Consider the following 25543-nt stretch of genomic DNA (forward strand, 5'->3'; position numbering starts at 1 on the left):
CACCACCTTGGCTCAACGGGATATGCTGGAAAGCAACGCAAGTGGGAGTAGGAGGATGAGATGCTGGCAGAGAGGGGCATTGAGAATCCCTATGACTCATTTGAGGGACGGCTGGCACCATTTATGCGTGCTAGGTCAATGCTCACGGAGGATGGCAGTATCAGTTTCTACAGCACGAGCGCTGAGGAACTTGCTCAAAGGGCTTTGATGGAGAGCAGTCAAGGTTCAAATGAAGGAGAAAGGGAGTTTGATGCACTCACCAGGGCTTTGGGAACCCGTGAGCAATGGGGTCGTGTCCGTGGTGTTTCCAGTAAGTTGACCTGGAAGGAGGGGTTCCTTGAACACGAAGGAAGCTACCGGAAGCGGACTCGAATCTCCTCATCAAAGGTTGACATAGAGGAGATCAAAAGGGAGCTGAAGATGGAGATGTTTGGAGAGCTGAAGCCCATCTTCGAGTCTCAGGGTTTGTCATTCCCTGATTTGCCGGGGATGAGTATTAGTGAAGAGCGAAGGAGCAGCTTCACTTCTACTGCAGCAGGTGCTTCTCGGAGTAGAGGGATAGAAAGGCCATCAGTGCCTACATCAGTGGAGCCGGATACGATAGATGGCTTGGCTCGTCCGACCCAATGCAGTCTTCTCGTGCAGGTCGGAGGATCATCTCGATTGGAGGTCGGGAAAGGGCTTGTGTATCCCGGTGTGTCCCAGCTTGACGATGTCCAGGTCAGTGCATTGGTCTTTGCCTCTCTTTTCTTTTCTCCTGTTTCTTTATTTTTTCTTTTAGTTTGTCCAACTTGCTTGAGATTTAAAGGCTTTGTTGTTGTTATTGTTGTAGGTCAGTGCTGATTGTGCTGTGGTCAAGATTGACTTACTGCGTGAGTTTGCTAAGGATATCAAGCTGGATGTGTCACCAGATGACATGACCACCACTTTGCGGGATGCAGTTGTGAGAAGGGTTTAGTGGCGGAGAGCTGGTATTGATATTGATCCAGCAGATGCAGATTCAGTACGGACCACTGAACCTCAGCCACAGAGTCCTCCGTTGCCACCGACGTTTTCTGACCCACGGCCACAACTGCCGGATCCATGGGAAGCATTTCTGGATCCGCATCCTCCTATCCCTACTCAGCCTCAAATTACCCCCCTCCACCTGTTCCGACAGAGCCAGCTACCACTCCCAAGAAGCCAAGCAAGGCTAATCCTGTGAGGAAGAAGCAGAGTAGGCCGATGTAGAGGAAGCAGGAGATCTCAGAGGGTAAGAAAAAGGTGGAGGAGATAAAAAACCCGGTTCCAAGGGATTACACTTCTAAGAATCCAAAGTACAGGGTTGGAAAGGCCTTGCTTAGTTCCTCTGAGCTTCGGAGAGCAGGTCAATATTGTATGGACCTGTACAACTACTACATACACAATGCCGATAAACTCCAGGATATCATAGTGGCATACAAAGAGCGGCACTTTCTGCAGCTTGAGGGCACTAAAGGCATCTTTACTGTTGCCTTCTCCGATTTGTTCGACCTTTTCAACCTAGACGCTTTGGATCTTTCTCTTGTTCGGTGCTTTGTATTGTAAGTTGATTAAGACTTGTTTTTATTTCAATGCATTTGATATACGTTCAACAATTTAACTCGTTTCTATTTCAATACATATGGATCGTGTAGGCACATGGAACAAGAGACAAGGCGTCGAACCGGAAAGAAGTGTGGGTACATTGACCCACAGATGATGATGGTGACACTAGTGACTTTAGAATGAGCTGGCTTGGTCAGGTACGCACATGCAACAGTTAAACTTATTTTCATTTCAACTTGTAGCCACATGTAGTCACTTGTTTCCATTTAACACATGTAACCGCTTGTTTCCATTTCAACTTGGTCAGTTACATGGTGAAGTGCATGCGAGAACATGCTGACAAGGAGCACATTGTGGTACCGTACAACCCAGGCAACCATTGGCTTACACTCGTCATCAATGTCAAGAGCAAGCAAGTCTTTTACCTTGACTCAAGAATTCCATCAGATGAGTGGGGAAAGCCAAAGATACGTGATTATTCTCTAGTCATCTCAATCCTTGACGAGTAAGTTTGTTGTTTGCTTTAGTTTTTTATTGTTTGCCCATTTCACAATCATTTTTAATATAACATCCGTATGTCTGTGTTTAGATCTCTTGACAGGCATTTTAGGGCCGTACAAGGATACAAAGAGCAACGTCGAGTTGCGTTTACACATCACACTACGTGGACGGTAACTAATATAACTAAATCGCTTAACTATTACGATATTTTCTTAGTTCTAAGTGTCGGAAAATGCTAATTTCTATCTATCTTTGACATGTAGTGCACACAGCAAACCTCGGGTAACGCATGTGGGTTCTATGTTTGCAACAACATGCTTCTAGTTGCAGCGGTACCGAATTTCATGGTAAGAATTCTCACGTGTTCTAATTAAGTATATCTGTCTTCATCTTGTATTCTAACTGCTTGTAATTATTTTTTGAAGGACGAAGATGATTATTTCAATCATACGATGATTGATAACATGAAGGATATCCGAGAGAGGCTAGCGGGGTTCCTCACGATCGGGTGATCAACCCAAAGGGGGAGTTCCATTTCTCACAGCACGGCAGGCGACATTGAGCTAGATTGAGACTTGCTTTGCTTTTCTTCTATTTTTCTTGTCGATGATTGTTGTTTTGAGTTAGATTGAGCCTTGTTTTGAGTTTTGGATGAGGTTAATTACTGTGGATGATTGTATCTTGCACTGTGTAAATTGTATGGATGCGTGCGATGATTGTGGTGAATTCTGTGAATTGAAATCTTTTGCAGGAATTTGATTGCGACTGCCAAATCCTAACTAGTTCCAGGATGCAGCCGGGAAGAAAAAAGATCCCTGTTAGGGGTAGACTAATGCGAGACGCGTTTTAAGGAGGCACGTCTCGCATCTCAGTCTAATGAGAGACGCGCCTCCCCTAGGGCGCGTCTCGCATTTGCGTAATCTGAGACACGATAATGGGGGATACGACCCTTGCTCGTCTCGCATTTTGCGTAGGACGCGTCTCATATTAGGGATTCTGGCGTAGTGATTGGTCCACAGTCCACTAAACTAAAGGTCAGTTCACCTCGAAGTTGAATAAGCAACGCATGCCACTGCAGGGCAATACACTTCAGTCAGCAAAGCAGGGGTACAGAAGAAGGATATATTTAAAGGTATTGAGATCATAGCATCCGCTACAGTTGCATTATTATTCCTTCTGTGACCACATTATAATGGGGGATATTGTGTTTGTAGCGGTGTACTACCTAGCCAAATACCATTCCAAAAGCGATTCTAAGTTCCATTGCTAACTTGGAAGTGACCACATTGTAAAAAAAGTATCTTTCACTTTTATAATGCCAGATTGGAATTGAGAATCTCTTTATCTGCCACTCATTGAATAATCTTTGCCAAACACCATCCTCGTTGAGCTACCTATCAAGACACTTTCTGAGAGCACACTTATTTTTTTTACGAAACACACTTATTTAGAATGGATAGATCAATAATTCCCAATCCACCTTGATCTTTTGGTTGGCATAATTTGCCATTTTGCTAAACATTATCTCTTTTGCTAGCAAGTCGGTGACTGGTGCAATAAAGCTCAAATTTATTGAGGGGTTATCATTTTTTTTCTTCATCAAGACTATCGTTTGTTAAACGAATTAGGTTATCAAATTACCGTGCGGTAAAGGAAGAGATTCTGCACTAGTCATTTGTTAGCCATGAGGAAGAAGATGGTGATGCTCGGGGCCTCTTTGGAAAAATGTCACCATAAGGAATCAATGGTGCTGTCGGAAAGGAAAGAGAAGCTGCCGGTGTTTGGCTCGCAACTCCGAAGTCTAGATAGAGATGAAAATGAAACTGGACAGGAAGACATTGCATGCATGGGCATTTTTGTCAGCTACTAATTTGACCCAAAATATCTTACATTCACCTATACTTTTCTCCCTATTTCCTTGTGGGGATGGAAGCTAAGCTCTTAGAATAAAAAAGCTTTGCAACTTCTATATAAAAATGTTTAAAATCTTTTGTAGAAAATTCACTATCATTTCCCGTGTAATTAATTAGTTGCAAGTTATATAAAATAAAGCATAAACATACAAACAAATAGGTAGCAAATTCACTATAATTTTGAAGTATTAAATTATGTGAAAATTAGATATCAGTCATACTGGAATTTAGGTATCAACTTTAATTTTAAATTTTAGCATCAGTTTAAGAGAAATTCGGGTACCAACTCCGGTCCACTGGAAATCAGTTAACAACTTCTTAAAAATAGCATATCAACTTCATGAACAAATAGGTAACAACCTCACTAATTTTTTATATAAACTTACATGAAAATTTAATATGAACTTCAATGAAAAATATGTAGAGACTTTAATGAAACTTGATACTAACTTGTGTTGAAGTTATAGAACAGAGAAGAGAAATATTTTAGCAGAAGATGACACGCGCAATGTGAATCTCATTTTGGTAACTCCATCTTGTGGAAAACAATTTAGCAAATATGACTATAGAAAGACCAAGTATTCAATTTACTTAAAAAAGGGCACTACAAAATATATCATTTCAATGGAAAAACACACTCCACATGAAGTATACTTCGGTTAACACCTTGTATGTAGTAACTTCATGAGGAAAATCCATTAGCATGTTAACACATAATTTGTTGGTGACTACATGTAATTATAAACAAATTTCCTTTAAAATATATACGCAAATAATAACACTATATTGCATATGAATGCTGCATAAAAGATCTTCAAAAGCACTTGTGAAATGGATCTCATTCTAATTCGATACATTCATCTAATAAAAAATGCCGGCTTTAATTAAGAAATTAAGTAATCAAGGGACTTCCATTTTTAGCATATTAACCATTCTGATTCCTCCTCGGTCAACTTCACCCACACATATGCTGCGTAGCACTTAAAGGAAAAGGGAATGACGTAAGCTCATGCATGAGAGAGAAAAGAATGGTGGGTAGCTGTGCACATGCACACGATTTCAAAATAATAGACCGTAGTTTCAAAATCCGATTATACGGTTGTGTTTGTTTTAATAAGAGCTTCAAAATAAGATCTCACACCACTATATTCTTGATATATTTTTTTGCGAGAGAAAATACTTTTTAGTGTATTCTAATTTGCTTATGATGTTTGCAAAAATTGCTTATGGCTTTACAAAATGTTGCTTCACACGTCTGAGTTCAGTTAAGTGGATATTGATGTTCATATTGTGAAGATAGATTGTTTGGTGTGATTAGTGGATGAGGGTAAATAACTTTATTGGGTAGGTGAATGTTTATTGCATGATTAATAATAGGCAACTTTACCAGATTAGTTGAGCATTTTAACTAATTTATTTTGGTATTTTTCCATTAAACAAAAAGCAATTTATGTATCTTTTAAAAATATTGTCCAAATATATGCAAATGAGGTGTTATTTTGAAGGTCTCTTCGAAAGAGATACAATTGTGGAATCAGAATTTGAATTTGATGGTTTAAGAACTATAACTTTTTTAAATTTTGAAAGTTGCTTACATATGCTCACTGGCCCATTAGGATAAACACTGCGTGCGGAGTGGATAGAAAATTTAAGCTGCTGTACAATAGTGCAAATATACGGCCAGCCGGAACATAGTCATTACCATAAAAAATATAATGAACAACGTATCATCCTAGGCATTGCTCCACCCACCTCACACGAAGAGTTTTTCTTTATTTCTTTTGAGAGGTCGCTCCAAAAACAGTTTCGGTACATGTCCGTCCACTACTTCATCCGGATCTCAGATGCGCTGTCAGCCCACGTAGGCTGCATAGTCACCGTGAACATCTTGCCGCACAATGACATAATTGAACGTGTTCGTCGTACGTACGGTGATCCGGGGTCCTAAATTTATGGCCTAATATGAAGATGAACTTATTTAATGAATCCAGTTTAACCCACTAGGCCACTAGCTGTCGGCAACAGAGAGAAGCAGCGGCCACACACCAGAGAGGAATCTTGATCAAATTCAATGGCACCGGTACTCTACTCGATCATTTCCCAATAATTTGGCCGACAGATGCATATACCACTCGATGAACTTTTTCTTTTCAAAATTCTGAGTCTTCACGTTTCAAAAAAACTAGCTAGTCTTGCCCTCGCGCGGACGCATGACTGTTATCCCGAATCCTTGTATGAGATGACAAGAGAAGATGTGTCCTTCCATCAAAGTCACATCATCACAAACTTGGCAAAAAGGTAATATACGAAACAAAATACAATTCGTCGGTTAGTTTTCTTCTAGACAAAAAAAGAAACTACATAAAGCTGAGTCCATGGTCAGAGAATGAAAAAAACAACAGAAAACATACACCTTCAAATGCACTACACCTGGTAAAAATTAAAGGAAACTCCTACCATGCACCTCTCTGCCAAATCAACCATGCACGCCCGGTGCCGTGCGGGCTAAACCGGCAGGTGTAGCCGGCCAGCCGTCACCGGGTCGGTGCCCGACCGGCAGATCGGGCACGTCGAGTGCGCGTCCAGCCACGGGTCGATGCACTCGGCGTGGTACAGGTGCAGGCACACCGGCAGCAACCGCACCGTCTCCCCGGTTTGGAAAGCGCCGAGGCACACGGAGCACGTCGCCGCCTCCTCGCCTCTGCTCGTCACGTTGTGCATCACCGACCGGTCGTACGTGAACGACGGGAGGCCAGCCGTCGGGCTGACGCGCCGCCGGCGCTGCTCGTCGCCGTCGTCCCACGGCTCCGGTGGCACTGTATACGTAGTTGCCCCCGACCGTGCGGCGCCGAGGTCTGCTGCCGCCTCGGTGGCCTCGGCGCCGGCGTGATCTTGCCGGAACAGCCTGCACGCGTACGAGAGCACGAACGTGACGATCCCGAAGGCGATGGTGAGGCCGGCGATCATGGAGTAGTTGCCATTACTCGGTGGCGCTGGCGGCGGCGGAGATTGAGAAATGGTGGTGCCTGGAGGGTAGGGAAAAGACATGGGTGCAGCTTCGAACCAGCCGATGGTTTCGAGCCGTTATTTCTGGTGCATGGTCTTATAGGAGAGGAGAACGACAGGTTATGATAGGATTGCTGGCGCAGTTTCAGCTGTCTGCGTGACAGCAACCGGGTGGTGACGGTGCAGTGACGTTGCCGAGGTCATTAGTCTGAAAGTGAAGTGATGATTGTGTTAAAGAGGAGGACAATAGGGCTCGTCGCCGCCGCCACCGCCACCGAGTACACGGGGTACTCAACTGTACCCGTACTATTCGGTGTTGAACCAGGTGTACCAAAGCATACATTTGATCTAGTAACCTTTAGCAATTTGTGCATCTTGCATTCTCAGAAATATAATAGCAAGACCAGTGATGTACAAACATAAGTGTGAGGCAGCACTAATAGAGTACAGCAAAAAAAAATGTTGAGTGATGCAAATGCTGAAATCATGTACAAAGGCACAAAGACTACATCTGGAACTAAGAACACAAAAGGGATAGAGAAAATCAATAAGCTCAGACCAAAAGTTCATACGTTTTCTTTCATACTGACATACGAATCCATGCTCACTACTACCACAGATCTAGGGGGGAAACACCATGATCTGTTCGCTTTTAAAAACAACAAAATGTTACCACTTTTAAAAACTGTTCTTCAAAGTCAATATGTTTGTTTGAGAGCCCATTAGATCAGACTATGAGGTTCCTTAAATTAATTTGTTACATAGAGAATAAAGTTAGAAGTTGTCATCAAATTGGACTCAGAAAATAGAGTTAGAAGTCGTCATCAACTTGGACTCCGTGTGTTGAGTTCCAATAAGACAACTATTAATATGACATTATATTTTATGCCAACAGCTATGATGAGGGTATCACCAAGGTGGATACGCACGAGCCATGCCCTTCGCCAAGTTATAAGTCGTCATCAACTTGGACTCCACGTTTGGTTCGAATTCAACAGACATCTTTCATTGTAACTGTGACTCTCGGGTTTTGTTTAATTTTACTTTTCCATCGAGAAACCGACATTTTTCATTGTAACTGTGATGCCAAGTTCTTTTGCTGTGAATCAGGATCCCCATTCTTGTTCTACACCACTGTGGCGATTAGAACTTCTGCGTTCAGAGCTTGAACCCCATATTCATTTTTGCTCCATACACATCTACAATTTTAGATTGCATGTTTATGTTCTTCGATTCACTTGCAGGAAAAAGCCTTCTTGGCGAGGTCAGTCAAGTTGTGCTTGGTTGATAAGCGACGGAGCAGCGGTGTAACGGTTGCAGGGGTTCAAATTGTGACTTATTAGAAGCTCAGATCACTAACGTCAAGTCTCCACCAATCAAAATTACAATACCTATGAGAAGATCAGGCCAGTGCTATATTAAATGGTATCAGGATTCAAGTTAACCGTGAGGTATGTCTTCGTATTTTCCCTTTAGATTCATCACATTCCTTTTACTTACAGTCCACGAAAAGCTAAAAAAATATACACTTTCCGCTGTCCAATCACCTATTTTAGCTTTTACAATTTCATTTTGGATTAGCTTTGTTGAGTTTGTGTTCGTGGTCGAATCTTGTTGCTGGGTTAGTGTGTTCGTAGTCGTCGTTCAATCGCCCGTCCTGATTTTTGTTTCCGCCGCTATCCCATCCACCTTTACCCAAACAACAAGTCGAGCTCTTATATTACTTGACTTGCCCTCGCCAACCACCTTGTGTGAACTCTCACCGCGCAAGCCCTATATAGGTTGCAAGCCGCCTTGTGTTTTTCGCCTTGCATCACAGCCCTCCTTCAGTCACCTGGCGAACTTATTGCTGCAGACACTAGGAAAGCTTTGCCCTAGGGTGTTCGCCTGCTAAGATGTTTTGCTCAGCCGTGTTTCGGTGTTGGCAAATAGGGACGTTTTGCCCCAGCCGTGCCAACGAGTTTTGCCTTATTTTTGACCTCTAAAAATACTGATTCGGAGGCCCTTCCTTGAAATAGGCATAACTTTTCGCTCATAACTCGGATTGAGGTGAATTATTTTGAAATCATGTGAAGTTAAATTTTGCACCTGAATTTCCCCAATTTCCCAAATTCGCATTTTAAGTGGGAGTACTCAGGCTCCAAATTTACTGCACGCTTTTTAGAGAACATGCCTGATTTTTTGTGGGCCACATCCTACCTCTATTTAAGTTGAAAGTTTTTGTGGTTCCATCTCATGTGATTCCTGTTTGGAGAAAAATATCAAAAAAATATTTGAAAAAAAATAAAAAGTTGCAAAAAAACAATGACCAGAGGAAAAATCAGGGAAAAAAGAGAAACATATTGTATAAGTTGCTAGTTGCCTGTTCTTTGAGTTCTGCCCATTGTCCTTTGTTTCAACATGTTGTGGTACGTCTAAGGACATCTCATAGCCAGCAACTTTGACTAGTACTTTGATTACTTATTGTACTTTGTTAATCTGCTTTCGATAATTGTTGTTCCTTGTTGTCATATTGTGCCTATCCAAAGCTACATATATATTTCTATCAGTATAGATTCACCTTGCAACTGTTACACTTAAGCTTGACAACAAATTGTTCCGCCCTGTTAGCTTTTGGTAAGAACACTTGCAAGATGTTGGTAATCCGCTTGAGATATTGCATTCCGTTTTCACCACCACCTGATGATAGGGATAATATCTTGGTGTCGTCTTTTTCTTTATTCTAACCATATCAATATCTTGGTGTCGTCTTTTGCTTTATTCTAACCATGTCAGGATCAGGGAGAGGAGTGGGGTTCCCTTCAGACTTCAACAAGTGTGTGTCCCGGGATGAGCTTACGAGACTTCTTGATGATTAGCGCACCTACATCAATGGAAAATTTGATGAGCTGATGCGCACTGCGCACTGTTAACAGTCTAGTCACTGGGATTGAACATGTTGAATAGCGGCCTCCTCCATGGCGGCCCCGACAACAACCACCTGATGGTAAGGTGGATGAGGATGATGATGACGATAATGCCGACCTTGATGCTGATGCGTGCAATGCAGACCGTCTTCGACGTAATCGTCATGGTATGGGTAGTAATCAAAATTATGGTAATAATAATTCTTTTGCTAAAAAAAGTTTCCCATGATTCCTTTTGCTAGTAATGCTGATCCTGAGGCTTATTTAGATCAGGAACTTGCTGTTGGATAAAAATTTAATTCTCATTTAGTTCCTGGTAAGCATAGAGTTAGACTTGCTACTAGTAATTTTACTGATTTTGCTCTATTTTAGTGGAATGATCTTTGCACTGCTCCTAACGATGCCAATGTAATACTTCAAACATGGAATGCTTTAAAACAACGTATAAAATCTCGCTTTGTGCCTCTCTATTATCAACGTGATTTGCGTTTGAAGTTGCAAACTTTAAATCAGGGTCACAAAGGAGTAGAGGAATATTATTATGAGCTAATTATTGGGTTAGCATGTTGTAATATACATGAAGATGACCAGGATACTTGTGCTAGATTTATTGGTGGTTTGCATCATGATATACAGGATATTCTTGATTATAAAGAATGGAGCAGGTTCAGCTAACTGTATCATCTTGCTCTTAAAGCTGAAAGAGAAGTGAAAGGGAAGTACAGGGACAACGACAACAACAGACTTTCAGATCCAACACCGGAAGATCTTTTCCATAGCATCCCGACCTCGACAAGCCCAAGGCACTTGTTGATAAGCCACCAGCGACACCACCTGTTACTACACCAACTTCCGAGGTGAGTAATGTGTCTTCTGTGCAGGCCCAACAACAAAAGAAGGTTGTTCATACTGGTGCTTCATCGAGCCGCTCCACCAACATCGCGTACCACCGCTGCAAGGGCATGGGATATGTCATGAAGGATTGACCGAGTCGTTGTGCATTCATTGCTAGCGATGATGGTGGATATGTAAGTGCTAGTAATGTTGAAGATGATTTGGTTCCTGTTGCTAACCATGTTGCAGATTCGAATTGTGAAGGAGAGGCCATTGATCCTATGACTGCTGTTGTGGGTTACAAATCTATTCTTGTGCAGCATGTGTTGAGTATACAGGTTGAGCATGAACCGGAGAAGTTACAATGCCATAATTTGTTCCATACATTTCTCATTATAAAGGATTGTCGTGTTCGTACAACAATTGATAGTGGGACCTGCAAAACAACTTGGTCAGTTCAGATTTGATCAAGAAGCTTGGCTTTGACCACACATGCTCATTTCAAACCTTATCACCTCGAATGACTCAACAATAGTGGTAAGAAAAAATAACTCGATAGGAAGAATACACTTTTTCATTGGCTCATATCATGATTATGCTAATTTTGGTGTTGTACCTATGCAAGCATGTTCACGTTTATTAGGTCGTTCATGGGAATATGATACTGATGCTTTACAGCATGGTACAATTAATACATATACTTTGATGTATAAGAGCAAGAAGATTGTTTTACTTAAGGTGACAAAGTGCTTATTGAAATTTCTAAGAATGATCATGCTTTACACCCATCTAGTGCTACAACCCAAGAGATTAAGTTGAAGGGAGGTGCTTGCTAAAATATCTCTGAATGCTGAAAATTATGTTGATGCAGCATCATGCTGTACCATGCTTTGCAGACATGTTTCGTTTTCACATGATCATAATCCTACGTCTAGCAATTTGAGTCCTGCTGTCACTAACTTTTTGCATGAGTTTGATGGTGGGCTAGAGTCGATGAGGATGATGAGAACATCACCAAGGTGGATATGCATGAGCCATGCCCTTCATCAAGTTACACGTCGTCATCAACTTGAACTTCGCGTTCGTATCAGATTCAGTAGACCACCCTGGATGGAATCAGCCACATCTCCCTCATACGACATCGAAACGAGATGTTCTTTGATGCGTTGGAATGCTAACGATGAAATCTTTCTTTTGGTTCTGATCCCACCTCCAAAAAGTTCATGCACTATTCTATGTATCCACGATAAAGTGCTACGTCACTAGTTTTGAGCCTTGTATCATGTCAGGCCTTAAGCCCATGTTGTGGGCACCTTCCCCCTGGTCGCCGCAACCCTAGAAGGTTCATAGATTATTCTATGTGTCCATGACAAAATGCTGCGTCACCAGTTTTGAGCCTTCATGGTCCTTGTATCGTGTCGGGCCTTAAGCCCAAGTTGTGGGCGCCTTCCCCTAGTCGCCCCAACCCTAGGACACCCCCTTCCTCTCATAAACTCAGTAGCCACTGCCTATGACTCTTGGGTTTTGTTTAGTTCTAGTTTTCCATCGAGAAACCGACATCTTTCATTGTAACTGTAACGCCGAGTCTTTTTGCTATGAATCGAGGCCCCCTTTTTGTTCTACACCACTGTGATGATTAGACCTTCTATGTTCAGAGCTTGAACCCCATATTCATCTTTGCTCCATACACATCTGCAATTTCAGATTACGTGTTTATCCTTTCTTGCTTGTGTTCTTCGATTCGCTCGTAGGAAAAAACCTTCTTGGCGAGGTCAATCAAGTTGTGCTTGTTGTTAATCAACGGAACAGCAGTATAACGGTTACAGGGGTTGGAATAATAATCGATTAGAAGCCCGGATCGTCAACATCGTGTCTCCACCAATCGAAATTACCATACCTATCGGAAAATGAAGGTATGAATAACAATAACATGTGTATCCTTACAAAGAAATGAAGAAATCCTTGGAAAAATGATAAAAAAATTAAGGATTAAATACCGAAAGCTTGTGTGTCTTTTCAGTTCTGCAGTCAACTCTACATTGAAAATTTTCAATTTGTACACTGGCTAGTTTTTTTTTTACATTTGCACTTTTTTGTATGTGCAGTTATCCCCGTGCGAGTAACTCCGGTGAGCTAAACAGGTGGTAGCTGGCTGACGTCCATCACCATCATTGGGTCGGTCTCGGACCGGCAGACTGGGCACGTCGAGTTCTTGCGCAGCCATTGGTCGATGCACTCTGCGTGGTAGAGGTGAAGGCACACGGGCAGCAGCCGCACCATGTCCCCGAACTCGAAGGTGCCGAGGCACACCGCGCACGCCGCCGCCTCCTCGCCGGCGGTGTCCTTCACTTTTCTCTGCAGCGACCGGTTGTACGCGAACGCCGCCGGGAGGCTAGGCGTCGGGTCCGGGAGCCGCGGCCGGTCGTCCAAGCTGGCCCCTTGTAGCTGCTGCTCACCGTCGTCGGAGGGTCGCCGTGGCGACCACCGCTGCTGATGAGTGGCCGAAGCAGCGGCGTGGCTACCACCTTGGTGTCCGAGAGGCTCCGTGCCTGCAGGGATGGCCTTGCATATGTACTTGAACGCAAGCATGACCGCTATTAATCCGACGATGCCGAAGCCAAGGCCGAGTCCAGTCGACGGCGACGGCGGCGGCGGTGGCGGTGGTGCATAAATGTAGTAGGGGTACGGGAACGCCGGCGAGTTAGACATGGGGGCAAAATCCTCGATCATTTACTTGCCTGTTTGCTGCATGGTTTTATATGCAGTACGATTTCTCGAGAAGTAGTTAACTCCGAGGTGCAAGTCGTTAGTTTCGATTATTGTCGTGGTTTCAGATGGTTTTAGCTAAATCCTGTCAATTTGTTGTGGTAAACTGATCAGCATCTACAAGAAGCATCCGTCTTGTTGGTATCGCCAGTGATGGAGTACAAGGGATGTTTCGCTCTTGCAGTGAAACTCTTTGCTTTTGCCATTGTAGGTCAACATGCCAATGAGAATGTAAAAAAAAAGGAACAAGACTATGATGAGTAAAATAGATAGTTTTGTCTTGGAGACAAAAGCAAAGATTTTGTTTTGACGTTGCAATGATTTAATTGCGGTGAAACATTTCGAAAGAAAGAAATTCGAGAACCTTTATGAAAGAGGATATTCAACAGCACAGGGTTGCTTTGCGGGAGCTCCACGGCAACGCGTGGCCACGTTGGGCAGTTGACGGCCGATGAGCTGTACGCGAAGCCGGCACGTCGCGAGCACCGCAGGTTGGCCGTGCAGGCTCCCGTACAGTCGTACGACACGATGGCTCGGATTAGTCAACGAGCACCAAGGGCCATCGCCCTCGTCTCTCCCTCGCGCCAGCTTCCCGTTCGTTCAGGAACAAGAAGAGGGAAAAAAGATTCAGAAAGAAAATACGATTCATACTTCAGAGAGGAGGATATCGTATTTTAGCCTTTCAACAATGCCGTGTCAGAGTCATCGAGTACACGCTTGCACAAGATGACAATCTAGGGTTCAAACGTTCAACGTCGCGTACGGTACGGCCACTGTACTGAATACGTCTCTCTCGCTGACATTGTGCATTGTGCAGTGAAGCTCACAGTCCAACTAACCATGTGTTTATTGGTTTTGTTTATGCGATGATCTAGATAGCTTCGCCTGCTGTTGTACCGTACGAGCGAGTTGACTTCAGCAAGATGCAGAAAGGTCCTATGCTCGGTGGTGGCTACTACAACAATGTCAATGAAGCGGCGAACTGAGAGATGTCAAAGGATGCAAGGAGCGTGTTTGGTGTTATAGGAATCAGGGAAAAAGATTTTTGGTTCTGAATTTTTCTGGTAGTGTATAGGAAATTTAAAAAGCTCATTAACTATAGAAATTTCATCCTAAATTCCCTTTTCAAGTTTGATCACATGAATAGTATTTTCTTTTCTTTTCCTTGAAGATGTGGGACCCACTTATCAGCCAAAGAATATTTACCGGAACATCTTTTTCGCGGATGGCGGCCCGGAAAACAGAATTTCAGAAAATTTAAATCGACTTGCATGCTAGCATGTAGATGGCAATGCAAAAACTCAGTGGATAATCACACAAGCAAATTCCTGATGCGTATGAAAAATATCAGCCAGAAGCTGTACAAGAATAGAAGAACACGCAGGTGATAAGATACAAACCAACGTGCCCAAAGCAGCAGGAGCAGGAGACAAGGTGACAAACTGATGGTCGGCGCCCTGCTACACCGGCAGCTCCTGCTGCGGCTCCGCCGGCGCGGCCGCCTGGTCTTCTTCCCCCGGCGGCTCGACGTCCACCCGGCAGAGAGGGCACGTCGTGTGCGAAGCCAGCCACATGTCGATGCACTCCACGTGGTACAGGTGCTTGCACAGGGGCAGCCGCCGCACCATCTCGCCGGCCTCCACCGCGCCGAGGCACACCGAGCACTGCTCCCCGTCTCCGGCGCCGCCGCCGCCGTCACGCCTTGCGGACTGGGTGTACGCGAACTCCGGCAGCTTGGCGATGTCCACGCCGGCGCGGCGCTCCCCTGAACTGTTGCCTGCTGCCACGGCGGCGGTGACCGGCGCTCGGCCGCGGACGCGGTACTGGCAGAACAGTACGATGACTGCAAGGACAGCGATGCCCGTGAAGCCGGCGCTGACGAAGCTGAATATCACCGTCGCTTTCGTCGGCGGGTGGTGCTCCGGCGATGTCACGGTGGTTCTGCCGGAATGAGTAGCCATGGTGGCGGTTGGTGCGGTGGCGCTGCTTCCGCTTTGAGCTTTTCCTGGATGAAGCTACGGCCTGCGGGAGTATGGAGGCGTGCAGTTATCTGAAAGGAAAACTAGCCCATGCTCCCAGGTGTTGTACTTTCACCGTATGTGCAATTTTGACCTTTGCACAAGGGGCAGCGCGCGTGGACTATCCTAACCACCGAATTGACTTTGTGATTTATTTAATTATAAATGTTCGAGTCTCGTCATGCTAGGTAGTGATGATTGCATTAAAGTAGAATTGTAGATGAACGATAGAGAATTAGGATCATTGGCTCATTGCATCGATCAGTTGTGTATAGGTACATGGTGAAGAGGAACAATTGATAGACATAGATTCAGAGAGGAGACATCTGAATGGGTGACAATTGTTATCTTTTCCCCCAAAACCAACAAACATGCCTTTTGATGTAATACGTAGTACATGGTAAATGCATAATCTATGTCTTGATTGGCTACTTGGTGACTAATGCTTTGAAGAAATACTCCACGAAAGATATTTTCCAGTTGGAAGGAGAAGCCATGGTAGGGTTGGTGCTGTGGCGAAATGGATCTGCTTCTGCTTGAGCTTTTCGCGGTTGAAGCTACCGTGAGAGCTGAAGGAGTGGTGAGGCATTAACAGTGGCAGATCTAGAGATTTTGTAGAGCCTGAGCGAACATTGAAACTGATAACATGTTTGCAGAAACACATTGGTAGATCTAAACAGTGAACATATAATATGATATGTTTTAGTATAAAATTTTTGCTTTTTTATTAATTGAAATAATTTATAGCTGCAGCTTCTATGGTCCAATTGTACTGAAATTTTTATGGTTGGCAAATTATTATATGATTGAACTGTAATAAAAAATTTTATACTCATTGGATCATGTATAACTTAGTATAGATAAAGCATAGATTCGAAGTATAAATTTAACAAATATAAAATTAAATAAATTTATAACTAAGTTATACATCGTCCAAAACCGCCGTCCAAAACCACCATCCAAAACCACTTGGGGTTATTTGAACGGTTTTGAAAAGTTAAGGGGTAGAATATCTGGTTTTATAGTTTGGAGGGTGAAGTAGTCCACCATGAATAGTTGTGTGGGTTATGTATCGGTGTTTAACCTCCAAGCCCACCGGGAATATCCCCGAGGTGGTAGATTATTGGTGGGGTGTCGCCGAGATTAGAAACACGAAGGTGCAAGGAACACAGACTTTGGACTGGTTTGGACCGCAGTATGCGTAATACCCTACGTCCTGTGTGGTGGTTTGTATTGACTTAGAAGATGTGACTTTGTGTCTTGGTTTGGAGGGGTCCCTGCCTACCCTTATATTATCTTGGAGGACAGGGTTACATGAAAATCTTAGCCCGATACTAGCTTAGGAGTCCTACCCAAGTACTACTCGGGTAGTTTTCTTCTATTTTAATTAGTCCTACTCCTGTACGAGCAGTTACAATTGGTGGAGGGTGTGGGTTATCTCCCATCCCTTATTTTAGAATATGTACGCCATGTGCGCAGATCCGTGGCCCCGGGTCTGAAAAGCTCCAAGCTCTTTGTAGTCGATTACTGCAGGCTTTCGAATACTTGTGAAGCCGTCTTCGAGTTCTCCCAAACTCCGTCTTAAAGGTGTCTTCCGAGTATTTTCTTGGCTGCATCGTGACTCGAACTGCATATGGAGTAGCCCCTGAGCCTTAGGTTGAATCGAACGAATCAGACTGAGGGTCAAATTAGTTTTAAATCTTCTGCTCTTATCTTCCAAAATCTTAAAAAATAAGCCGTCGATAACACGTGTCCTGCAGCCCCCTAGTTTTGAATCCAAATCCCAAGATTTGAAAAAAATCCAAAGAGTCGTGGCATGTATTATGTAAAAAATTAAGAATTTGACTTGATGGTTAAATTGGTTTAGAAATTCGAATACCTATTTTTTGGAATGAGATTCTAAAAAATAGTTAAACCAATAACTTCCTCAAACGAACCCTATATTACCACTCAAAATAAATTTTATCCCTAAAAAATCTTTCAGCTTCCGCATAGTGTACGCCGAATTGTTTTCTGCGCCCAGCCCTGAGTATGGAAGCCAGACGAGCCGCCGAAAGCATGCTGAATGCCCTATTGCGCTCAGCCCCCGAGCACGAAAGCTGGACGAGCTGCCGAAGGTATGCCGAGTGCCTTGTCGCGTCCAGCCCCTGAGCATAGGAGCTAGACGAGCCACCGAAGGTATACCGAGTAGCGTAGGTATCGGCCGAGTCAGAGAAGATACGCCACATGGTCTGGCGCCGGCGGCGCCAGCCGCCGAGCCTTGGGATCGGCTGAGCCGCCACTAGCACGCCGAGTGGTATGTGTCGACGAAGTGATAGCCAAGTAACGCAGCTCTCAAAGCATACCTCACCCAGCGGCATGGTCCAGGTTTGGTCCCCTGCAAGGTGAACAAACAAATATGTTGTAACTGATATACATGATATCGAGTCGGGAGCGAATCCCAACATTGTAAAATGCATGTAAAATTTTTCGCGTCTTGCTAGATCACATAATTTTCCTGGGAGGTAGCTTATCACGTTTAAGGACCTGATCCCGATAGCCGTAGCCCATAGCGCAGGGAGCATGGCTGCATGCACGCGTAGGAACATAGGCCTACAGAAGAGTCGAGATCTCACGGATTAAAGCGTGTGCTACCCGGATATTTTAGTGACCGTTAAGAGAAAACTAGAGTAGTCGGTGCTGCACGAAAAAAGAGAACGCTCGTGGAGCGCATAGTATACGCATGTTAGGTGTAGGCCAGACTACAAGTCTGGAGCTGCATGAGTAGTTGGGAATAAAATTATGGTGTGGCCGTGGAGGCATATGGTTAATATCCAGAGATATATAAAGAACATTTAGAAAAATATTTAGAAAAATATCAAAGCATGACTTAGGTTGATTCGTATGTGAATGTCGATAAAGCCGTAGCGATCGTCGATGAAACCGTGATGGTTTGTTGATGAAGTCTGATTAGTCGGAGTCGATTTCGACTAGTTATTAATGGTGTGTGGTCCACTCCTAACTAGTTTTAGTTTTCTAGTCGAGACGAATAGTTGAAGTAGTCGTCGGCGAGTAGATGCGGCTAGACGTTGGTGTAGTAGTGCTCGCGTATATCTTCCGTGTACTTTGAGCGAAGAATCTTTGATTCTTGATGTTTCATGAAGCCCTCGTGTGCGTGTAGCAGGATTCTTATTCAATTTGGTTGTGCACGGAGAGTAGCCGGAGCTGGTTGTTTGCCTCCATCCACGCGTATGTAACGGATCTTTTTGATCTTGGGAATTATGGCGTGGGTCCCGCGGTCCGCCTGATCCCCTATCTCAATTCGGACTTGCCTCTGCCTTAATCCACGAGCCGCATGCAGGTCGGTCTCGGACTCGTCTTGAACTCGCGCTCGAGATTACTGGTGATTGGTCCGCATGCAGCAGAAATCATGTTGATCTGCGCGCAAATTGAAATTTCTTGCTGATGCGCTGCAATTTTCCCTGACTTTGCTGATTAAATCGGAAAGTCGAATTTCGCCGAGATTATCGATGAGATTGTTGATGTCGTGGCAGGATGCTCGAGTAGATGCCTCCCGCTCCCTGGTGTCGGCGCGGTGGCCACCGAAGTCATCACGGTCATTGGCGATGCATATCCAGAAGCCCAAGGTGAACGTCAACGTCGTGCCCTCGTCGAGCACAATGCTGGTGGAGTTGAACGATGCTATCAAGTTCATCGGGGGATTTTCGATGAGCATCCCTACCTGGCGCCCCAGCTGTCGGTATTTAACCTCCAAGCTCATCGAGAGATATCCCCGAGGTGGTAGATTGTAGGTGGGGTGTCGCTAAGATTAGGAACTCGAAGGTGCAAGGAACACGAAACTTTAGACAGGTTCAAACTGTAGTATGCGTAATATCTTACGTTCTGTGTCGTGGTTTGTATTGACTTAGAAGATATGATGTTGTGTCTTGATTTGGAGAGGGTCCCTACCCGCCCTTATATAGTCTTGGTGGACAGATTTATATGGAAATTCTAGTCTAATACTAGCTTAAGAGTGCTATCCGAGTACTGCTCGGGTAAATTCCTTCTGTTCCGACTAGTTCTACTCTTGTACGAGTAGTTACAATTGGTGTTGGGTATGGACTATATCCCCTCCCTTATCCTAGAATATGTACGCCATATACGCAGTCCCGTGGCTCCGAATATGATATTATTTAGACCTTCTCCTATATTAAATTAAGTTATAGTTTTAGGACTGCGTTCCTTGCAACAAAAGAATCCGTGTCTTAGAGCATGGAGAGCATGTACTTTCATCCAAGTACACATGGAGAGCGCTGAAAGTGACACTTCTGACTTAGGTACCTGAGACATTGTGCTTATTAACTGGTTGTTAGAAGGATCTTACTAGTTGCTTGGTGCTAGTTCAACATGAAAGCGAAATGCAATTTGATGTTCTCTTGAAATGATAAACTAGGTGATAGATTGATCAAATTTTCCTTATTGGTGTCCTAAAAAATCCTAACTGGATTAGATAGAGTTCGTTATTCATCGCCAAGTAATGCCGCCTTCTTGGCACCCAAGGTATGAAATGTTTTCTTTTTTCAAATTTATAAATGAAATCGGCCTGACCAGCCAGCCTATAATAAAAAAATATGCGTAATGTTAGAGGTGATGAGAAGAGGTGAGTGTGAGTGTGAGTTTTACTCCAAGATTCGTTCGCTAATCGTTTTATCATTTTTTCTATAGAAAACATTGAATTTGGATGTTTTACTAAATTCCAAGGAAACTCGGAATCTCTGTTTGCCATTTCCGTACCAAAAATTCGAACTCTCGGATTAGATGGTGCAGAGCAGCTGCTCCTGAAAACTAAACTAAACATCACCCGCGTATGCTGAGCTTGAAATTTGCAGTCGACGAGTAGGTAGCAAATTAATTGAGGAGAAGATCCTGATCGAAATGGAGTATATACGATTGAAACTTGAAAACGCAACACATTCCTGATGTATATACAAATGCATTACACAGCTGCTAGTTAACGTCCCCGTCGCAGGAGCAAACACATGACCGGCGCCGACGAACTACACCGGCGGCAGCGCCTGTGGCGGCTGCGTCGTCGTCGGCTCTGCCTGGCCGTCCGCCGCCGGCTCGACGTCCGACCGGCAGATCGGGCACGTGGCGTGAGACGCCAGCCACAGGTCGATGCACTCCACGTGGTACAGGTGCTTGCACATGGGCAGCCGCCGCACCATCTCGCCGGGCTGCACCGCGCCGAGGCACACCGAGCACTGCGCCCCGTCGCCGCCGTTGCCCCTGCGCCTCGACGACTGGGTGTAGGCGTACTCCGGGAGCTTGGTGACGTCGACGCCAACATGGTGGTGGTCGCCTGCTCCTGGATTGCCTTCCACCCCGGCCCCGGCGGCGCTGACCGGCGCTCGTCGGCGGGAGTGGTTGTAGCAGTAGAAGACGAGGACGGCAACGAGCGCACTGCCCGTGAGCCCGACGCAGGTGTAGCTGAAGATTATCGTTCCTGTCGTCTGGCGTTGCTGCCTCTCCGGCATGGTTGGCGTCGGAACGAGAGATGCCATGGTGGTCGCCGGAGCTCGGTGGCGACGGAGATGGCACGGCTTCCTAGATCTTTGAGCCGACCTTTCGCCGGATTAAGCAAAGTACGGCCGGGAAGAGTACGGAGGGCCTTATCATGAGAACGATACGGATGGCGTTGACATGGATTGCGGTTGTTGATGGGAGAGGATTATAGCTGTGGTTCTAGTATTTTATCCTTTAATTTAGTACTGGAAGCTTCATGGCTGCGCATGGATCGAGCGTTTACCCGGAAGAAAGTGACACTTGCAATTTGATAAGCAGTTAAGCAAGACAGTGTCAACTCTTTCTTCCGTTGACCACGATGAACTGGTTCCAATAGCGAGATTAGTTGGTAGTTTAGTGCATAAGAAATCACATGATTGGATCCAACTTGAAACACCAATACCTAGAGATATCATTTTCTTGTCCTCATCCGATACCCCTCATCCCTTAGCACTCGGGCATGAATTCTGATTTGATATGTTTGGCTCAAAACTAAAATAGCCAAATTGAGAGACTATTTCTTCTATATACAAAGGAAAATGCGGATAGTTCAAGGTTGAAATGGTCCTTTGCTGGAAAACTAAAGGTCTGGAAATAACTTTCATTTTTAGTTTGTGAACTTGAATATATGTTAGAGACATGTGGCTACTACTCCGTAGCTTGGAGTAGTGCAGTGCAACCAGGCAGTGGCGGAGCTAGGATTTAAACTTAGGGTGTATGCAGTGCCACCGGCCCATTGACCGTCCTCCCAGCCTCCATGGCTTCACAGTCCGCACCATCCACAGAAGGCAAGATGAGCGCTCGCGAGTGATCTGGAGCAGCAACAGATGGGGCACAATCATCTTCCTGCAACATATGTGGAAACATGAATTTTTCTTTACTAATGTCCTGGTCCGGTTCTTGGAAAAATGTTAGACTGCTTTAAATGCACTGCTGGTGAGAAAATGTTAGATTAATTTTTGCCAGTTTTGCTGACATGGCGTGACAAATCAGCGTGCCAGCATGGATCGACGATATGAAAAGACCATGTTGCTCATGGGTCAGCTGCTTCATCCCCCCGCACAGTTCCTCCGCTCTTCATCTGCTTTCCTTTCAGTCGAGGAAAAGCAGCTGGGTGCGGAGAGGAAGAATGTGTTGAGCTGCGCGAGCCGCGCGTGCTCCTTGGAGGGCCACATCTCACCACCGGCGTGATCACCCTCGATGCTGAGTCCTCTTAATTAAGGTCCCTTGCTCCCTCCCCTGCTCGTGCTGTGGAGAAGTGAAGCAACGGTGGTGTTCACGCTGCTTTGATGGTGGAGATTTGGATTTGGAGGAGCACGTGCTGGTGCTGGTGGATTGGAGGAGGCTGGAACTGCTTATTGGTTGTCCGGATGAACCACAAGCCTATAGTTGGTTTTGGCTGCGCCCACGCGAGCCTGGCTGGGCAGAAACGCCGATTTTCCCCGTATCTCCAGAGCCAGCCTGGGGAAAGCCTTTTGCACCGTGCGAGCCTGGCTCAAAAGCTGATGAAGCTAATCAATCATGGAAAGATTGCATCCTGGGAGCCTAGCTGAGTTGAATTTAGGCAACCAATCACCACCTAGTGTCGGATCGATTTATAGATCCCGCGCGCCTCGCCGTGGCAGGCAAACAACTGATAGGTATGCCGGGCAGATATGCCAATGGAGGGCAGCGTGCGAACGGAGGTGAGTCGGAGGTGTTAACTGGAATAGGCAGCGCACCTCTCTAGGCTGCGGTACCCTTATATATATAGATGATTATGAGGCGGTTACAATCAGAGAGATAGACTTGGAGAGGGATTAAAGGAAGGCGCAGCTCCCTGAAGACAAGGATTCTATCCTAGCAATATACAGAATACATGTAACAGATGTCTAACACCCCCAATCTGGACGTAACGTGACGATGTTCAGATTGCGCCGGAAAAAGTTGAACGATGTCACTGGTAATGGCTTGGTCATGATATCTGCGACCTGCGACCTGATCCTTCGTTGATATGATTCGAACATCAAGCTGCTGACTAGACACCCTCTCTCGTACAAAATGATAGTCAACTTCAACGTGTTTTGAGCAACGATGAAAGACTGGATTTGCAGATAAATAAGTGGCCCCAATATTATCACACCAGAGCGTAGGAGGTCTCGACAGATTGATACCTAATTCTCGTAGAAGAACTTGCAACCAAATGATTTCAGCTGTGGCATCAGCAATCGCCTTATATTCTGCCTCGGTGCTTGAACGAGATACAGTTGATTGTTTCCGTGAGCCCCAGGAAATCAGATTGCCTCCAAAGAATACTGCAAAACCCCTAGTACTTCGCCTATCATCTGAATCACCAGCCCAGTGAGCGTCTGAAAAAGCACTTAGTAATAAAGATCCAAACTTGGCAAAATAGAGCCCCATATCAATAGTATCATGAAGATATCTTAAAATGCATTTTACTGCTAGCCAGTGATCGGTCGTCGGATTAGAGAGGAATTGGCATACACGGTTGACACAGAAGGAAATGTCTGGACGGGTCAATGCTAGATACTGCAAGGAACCGACAATGCTTCGATAACGGGTAACATCTTCTGATGACAATGGAGTACCACCACTGAGAGACAGCTTCTCCTTCGGTAGCATCGGTGTAGGCACACCTTTCGAATTCATCATATTAGTCCGGTTTAAAAGGTCCTGAGTATACTTACGTTGTGTCAAGAGTAGGCCCTGCTGTGTGTGCCGCACCTCAATACCAAGAAAGTAACTTAATGAGCCAAGGTCTTTGACAGCAAAGTCAGTTCAAAGCTGCTGAAGGAGTCGAGTAATTGTGGCATCAGAAGAGTTGATGATAATGATATCATCCACATAAATCAGCATATAGATTTGAACACCTTCTTTGTTGAATATGAATAAGGAGACATCTGCTTTGGATGGAGAAAACCCAAGATCAATCAACTTGGAGCTTAATTGTGAAAACCATGCTCTTGGAGCCTGTTTAAGGTCATATAACGATTTATCCAGCTTGTACAAATAATTAGGATATTGAGAATCCACAAATCCAGGAGGTTGTCTCATATAGACATCCTCATTAAGAAAACCATGCAGAAAAGCATTCTGAATATCAATTTGTCGAATAGACCATCCTCGAGTCACTGCTAGAGATAGTAAGAGACGAATAGTGGTTGGCTTGACAACAGGACTAAACGTCTCATCATAATCAAGACCGTATTGCTGCTTAAAATCCTTCGCAACCAGACGAGCCTTGTGGCGATCAATAGTGCCATCAGATTTTTGCTTGAGCTTAAAAACCCATTTGCAGTCAATGATGTTAAGGTCATCACGTAGTGGAACTAGATGCCAAGTGTTATTTCCGATTAATGCTTGAAATTCATCAGCCATCGCTTGCCGCCAAAGAGGATGTTGCAGGGCTTCAGTATGAGATGTAGGCTCGGTAGAAGAGGTACGTACCACGGAGTATGTGACAGTACCATCGGTGCGTTGCTTCGGTTTCTTGATATTGTTTTGCAACCGTGTACCATATGGATGTGGCTGTAGCTTTGCTGCAATATCGTCTGGAGTAGCCATAGCAGAAGTGGGAACCTCAGTCGAATCAAATACAGCACCTGTGCTGTTGGCGCCCTCAGCCATATTGGGTGCCTCGCCCGGAGAAGAGGCCAAAACAGTTGATGTCCACTGCAGAGAGATGTCCGGTGGAGGCGAGTTGATGTTCGGTTGAGGCGATGCTATCGGTGCTAGATCATCTGCGGCCAAAGAGTTAGCAGGCATGGGTATACACATATGATCACAATTCGAGTTAATACTGCTGGCGCCCAATGGAATTGCATGAAGATTTAAATAGGCAGGGGATGATGGCACGTGAGAGGGATTAGTTTGTGGTGGTCGTGAGAAAGGAAAAACACTCTCACTGAAGATCACATCGCGAGAAACATAGACACGGCCAGAGTCAACATCTAGACATTTATACCCTTTGTGAAGAGAACTATAGCCAAGAAAAATATACTCCTTTGATCGAAAAGACAATTTGTGTTTGCTGTATGGACGAAGATGAGGCCAGCATGCACACCCAAAAATTCGGAGAAGGGAATAATTCGGAGGTGTATTAAAAAGACGCTCAAGGGGGCACTTATTATCGATCACATGAGTTGGCATGCGATTAATTAGATATGTGGCAGTAAGGAAAGCCTCATCCCAAAATTTTAGAGGCATGAATGCATGTGCTAGAAGTGCTAGATCAGTCTCAACAATGTGGCGATGTTTGCGTTCGGCCGACCCATTTTGTTGATGAGTATGGGGACAAGAAACTCTACGTGTAATGCCCAAGGAATGGAAAAACGTGTTGTGAATTTTCTGGTACTCACCACCCCAATCTAATTGAACAATTTTAATTTTTGTACCTAATAAACGCTCAACATGTGTCTGAAACTGAAGAAAGAAACATGGGGCTTCAGATCGATCATGCATCAAGTAGGTCCAAGTAAATTTACTAAAA

The 25543-nt window shown here is 44.6% G+C and overlaps 4 protein-coding genes across 4 annotated transcripts; all 4 read right to left on the minus strand.

The window, feature by feature from the left end:
* Positions 1-6485: 6485 nt before the first annotated feature.
* LOC112890326 (RING-H2 finger protein ATL39-like) lies at positions 6486-7028 on the minus strand. The gene has a single exon (XM_025957234.1). It carries the CDS (start codon positions 7026-7028, stop codon positions 6486-6488), a length of 543 nt encoding a protein of 180 aa, XP_025813019.1.
* Positions 7029-12859: 5831 nt separating this feature from the next.
* Positions 12860-13435, minus strand: LOC112890327 (RING-H2 finger protein ATL46-like). Its single transcript, XM_025957235.1, has one exon. The coding sequence runs from the start codon at positions 13433-13435 to the stop codon at positions 12860-12862; it is 576 nt and encodes a 191-aa protein (XP_025813020.1).
* A 1390-nt stretch (positions 13436-14825) lies between these two features.
* On the minus strand, positions 14826-15525 carry LOC112891051 (RING-H2 finger protein ATL39-like). The gene has a single exon (XM_025957951.1). The coding sequence runs from the start codon at positions 15451-15453 to the stop codon at positions 14953-14955; it is 501 nt and encodes a 166-aa protein (XP_025813736.1). The 5' UTR covers positions 15454-15525; the 3' UTR covers positions 14826-14952.
* Positions 15526-20352: 4827 nt separating this feature from the next.
* Positions 20353-21176, minus strand: LOC112890966 (RING-H2 finger protein ATL39-like). The gene has a single exon (XM_025957853.1). It carries the CDS (start codon positions 21051-21053, stop codon positions 20547-20549), a length of 507 nt encoding a protein of 168 aa, XP_025813638.1. The 5' UTR covers positions 21054-21176; the 3' UTR covers positions 20353-20546.
* Between the last annotated feature and the right edge of the window lie 4367 nt (positions 21177-25543).

This window comes from Panicum hallii, chromosome 4 (assembly GCF_002211085.1).
Source record: "Panicum hallii strain FIL2 chromosome 4, PHallii_v3.1, whole genome shotgun sequence".
Lineage (NCBI taxonomy): Eukaryota > Viridiplantae > Streptophyta > Magnoliopsida > Poales > Poaceae > Panicum > Panicum hallii.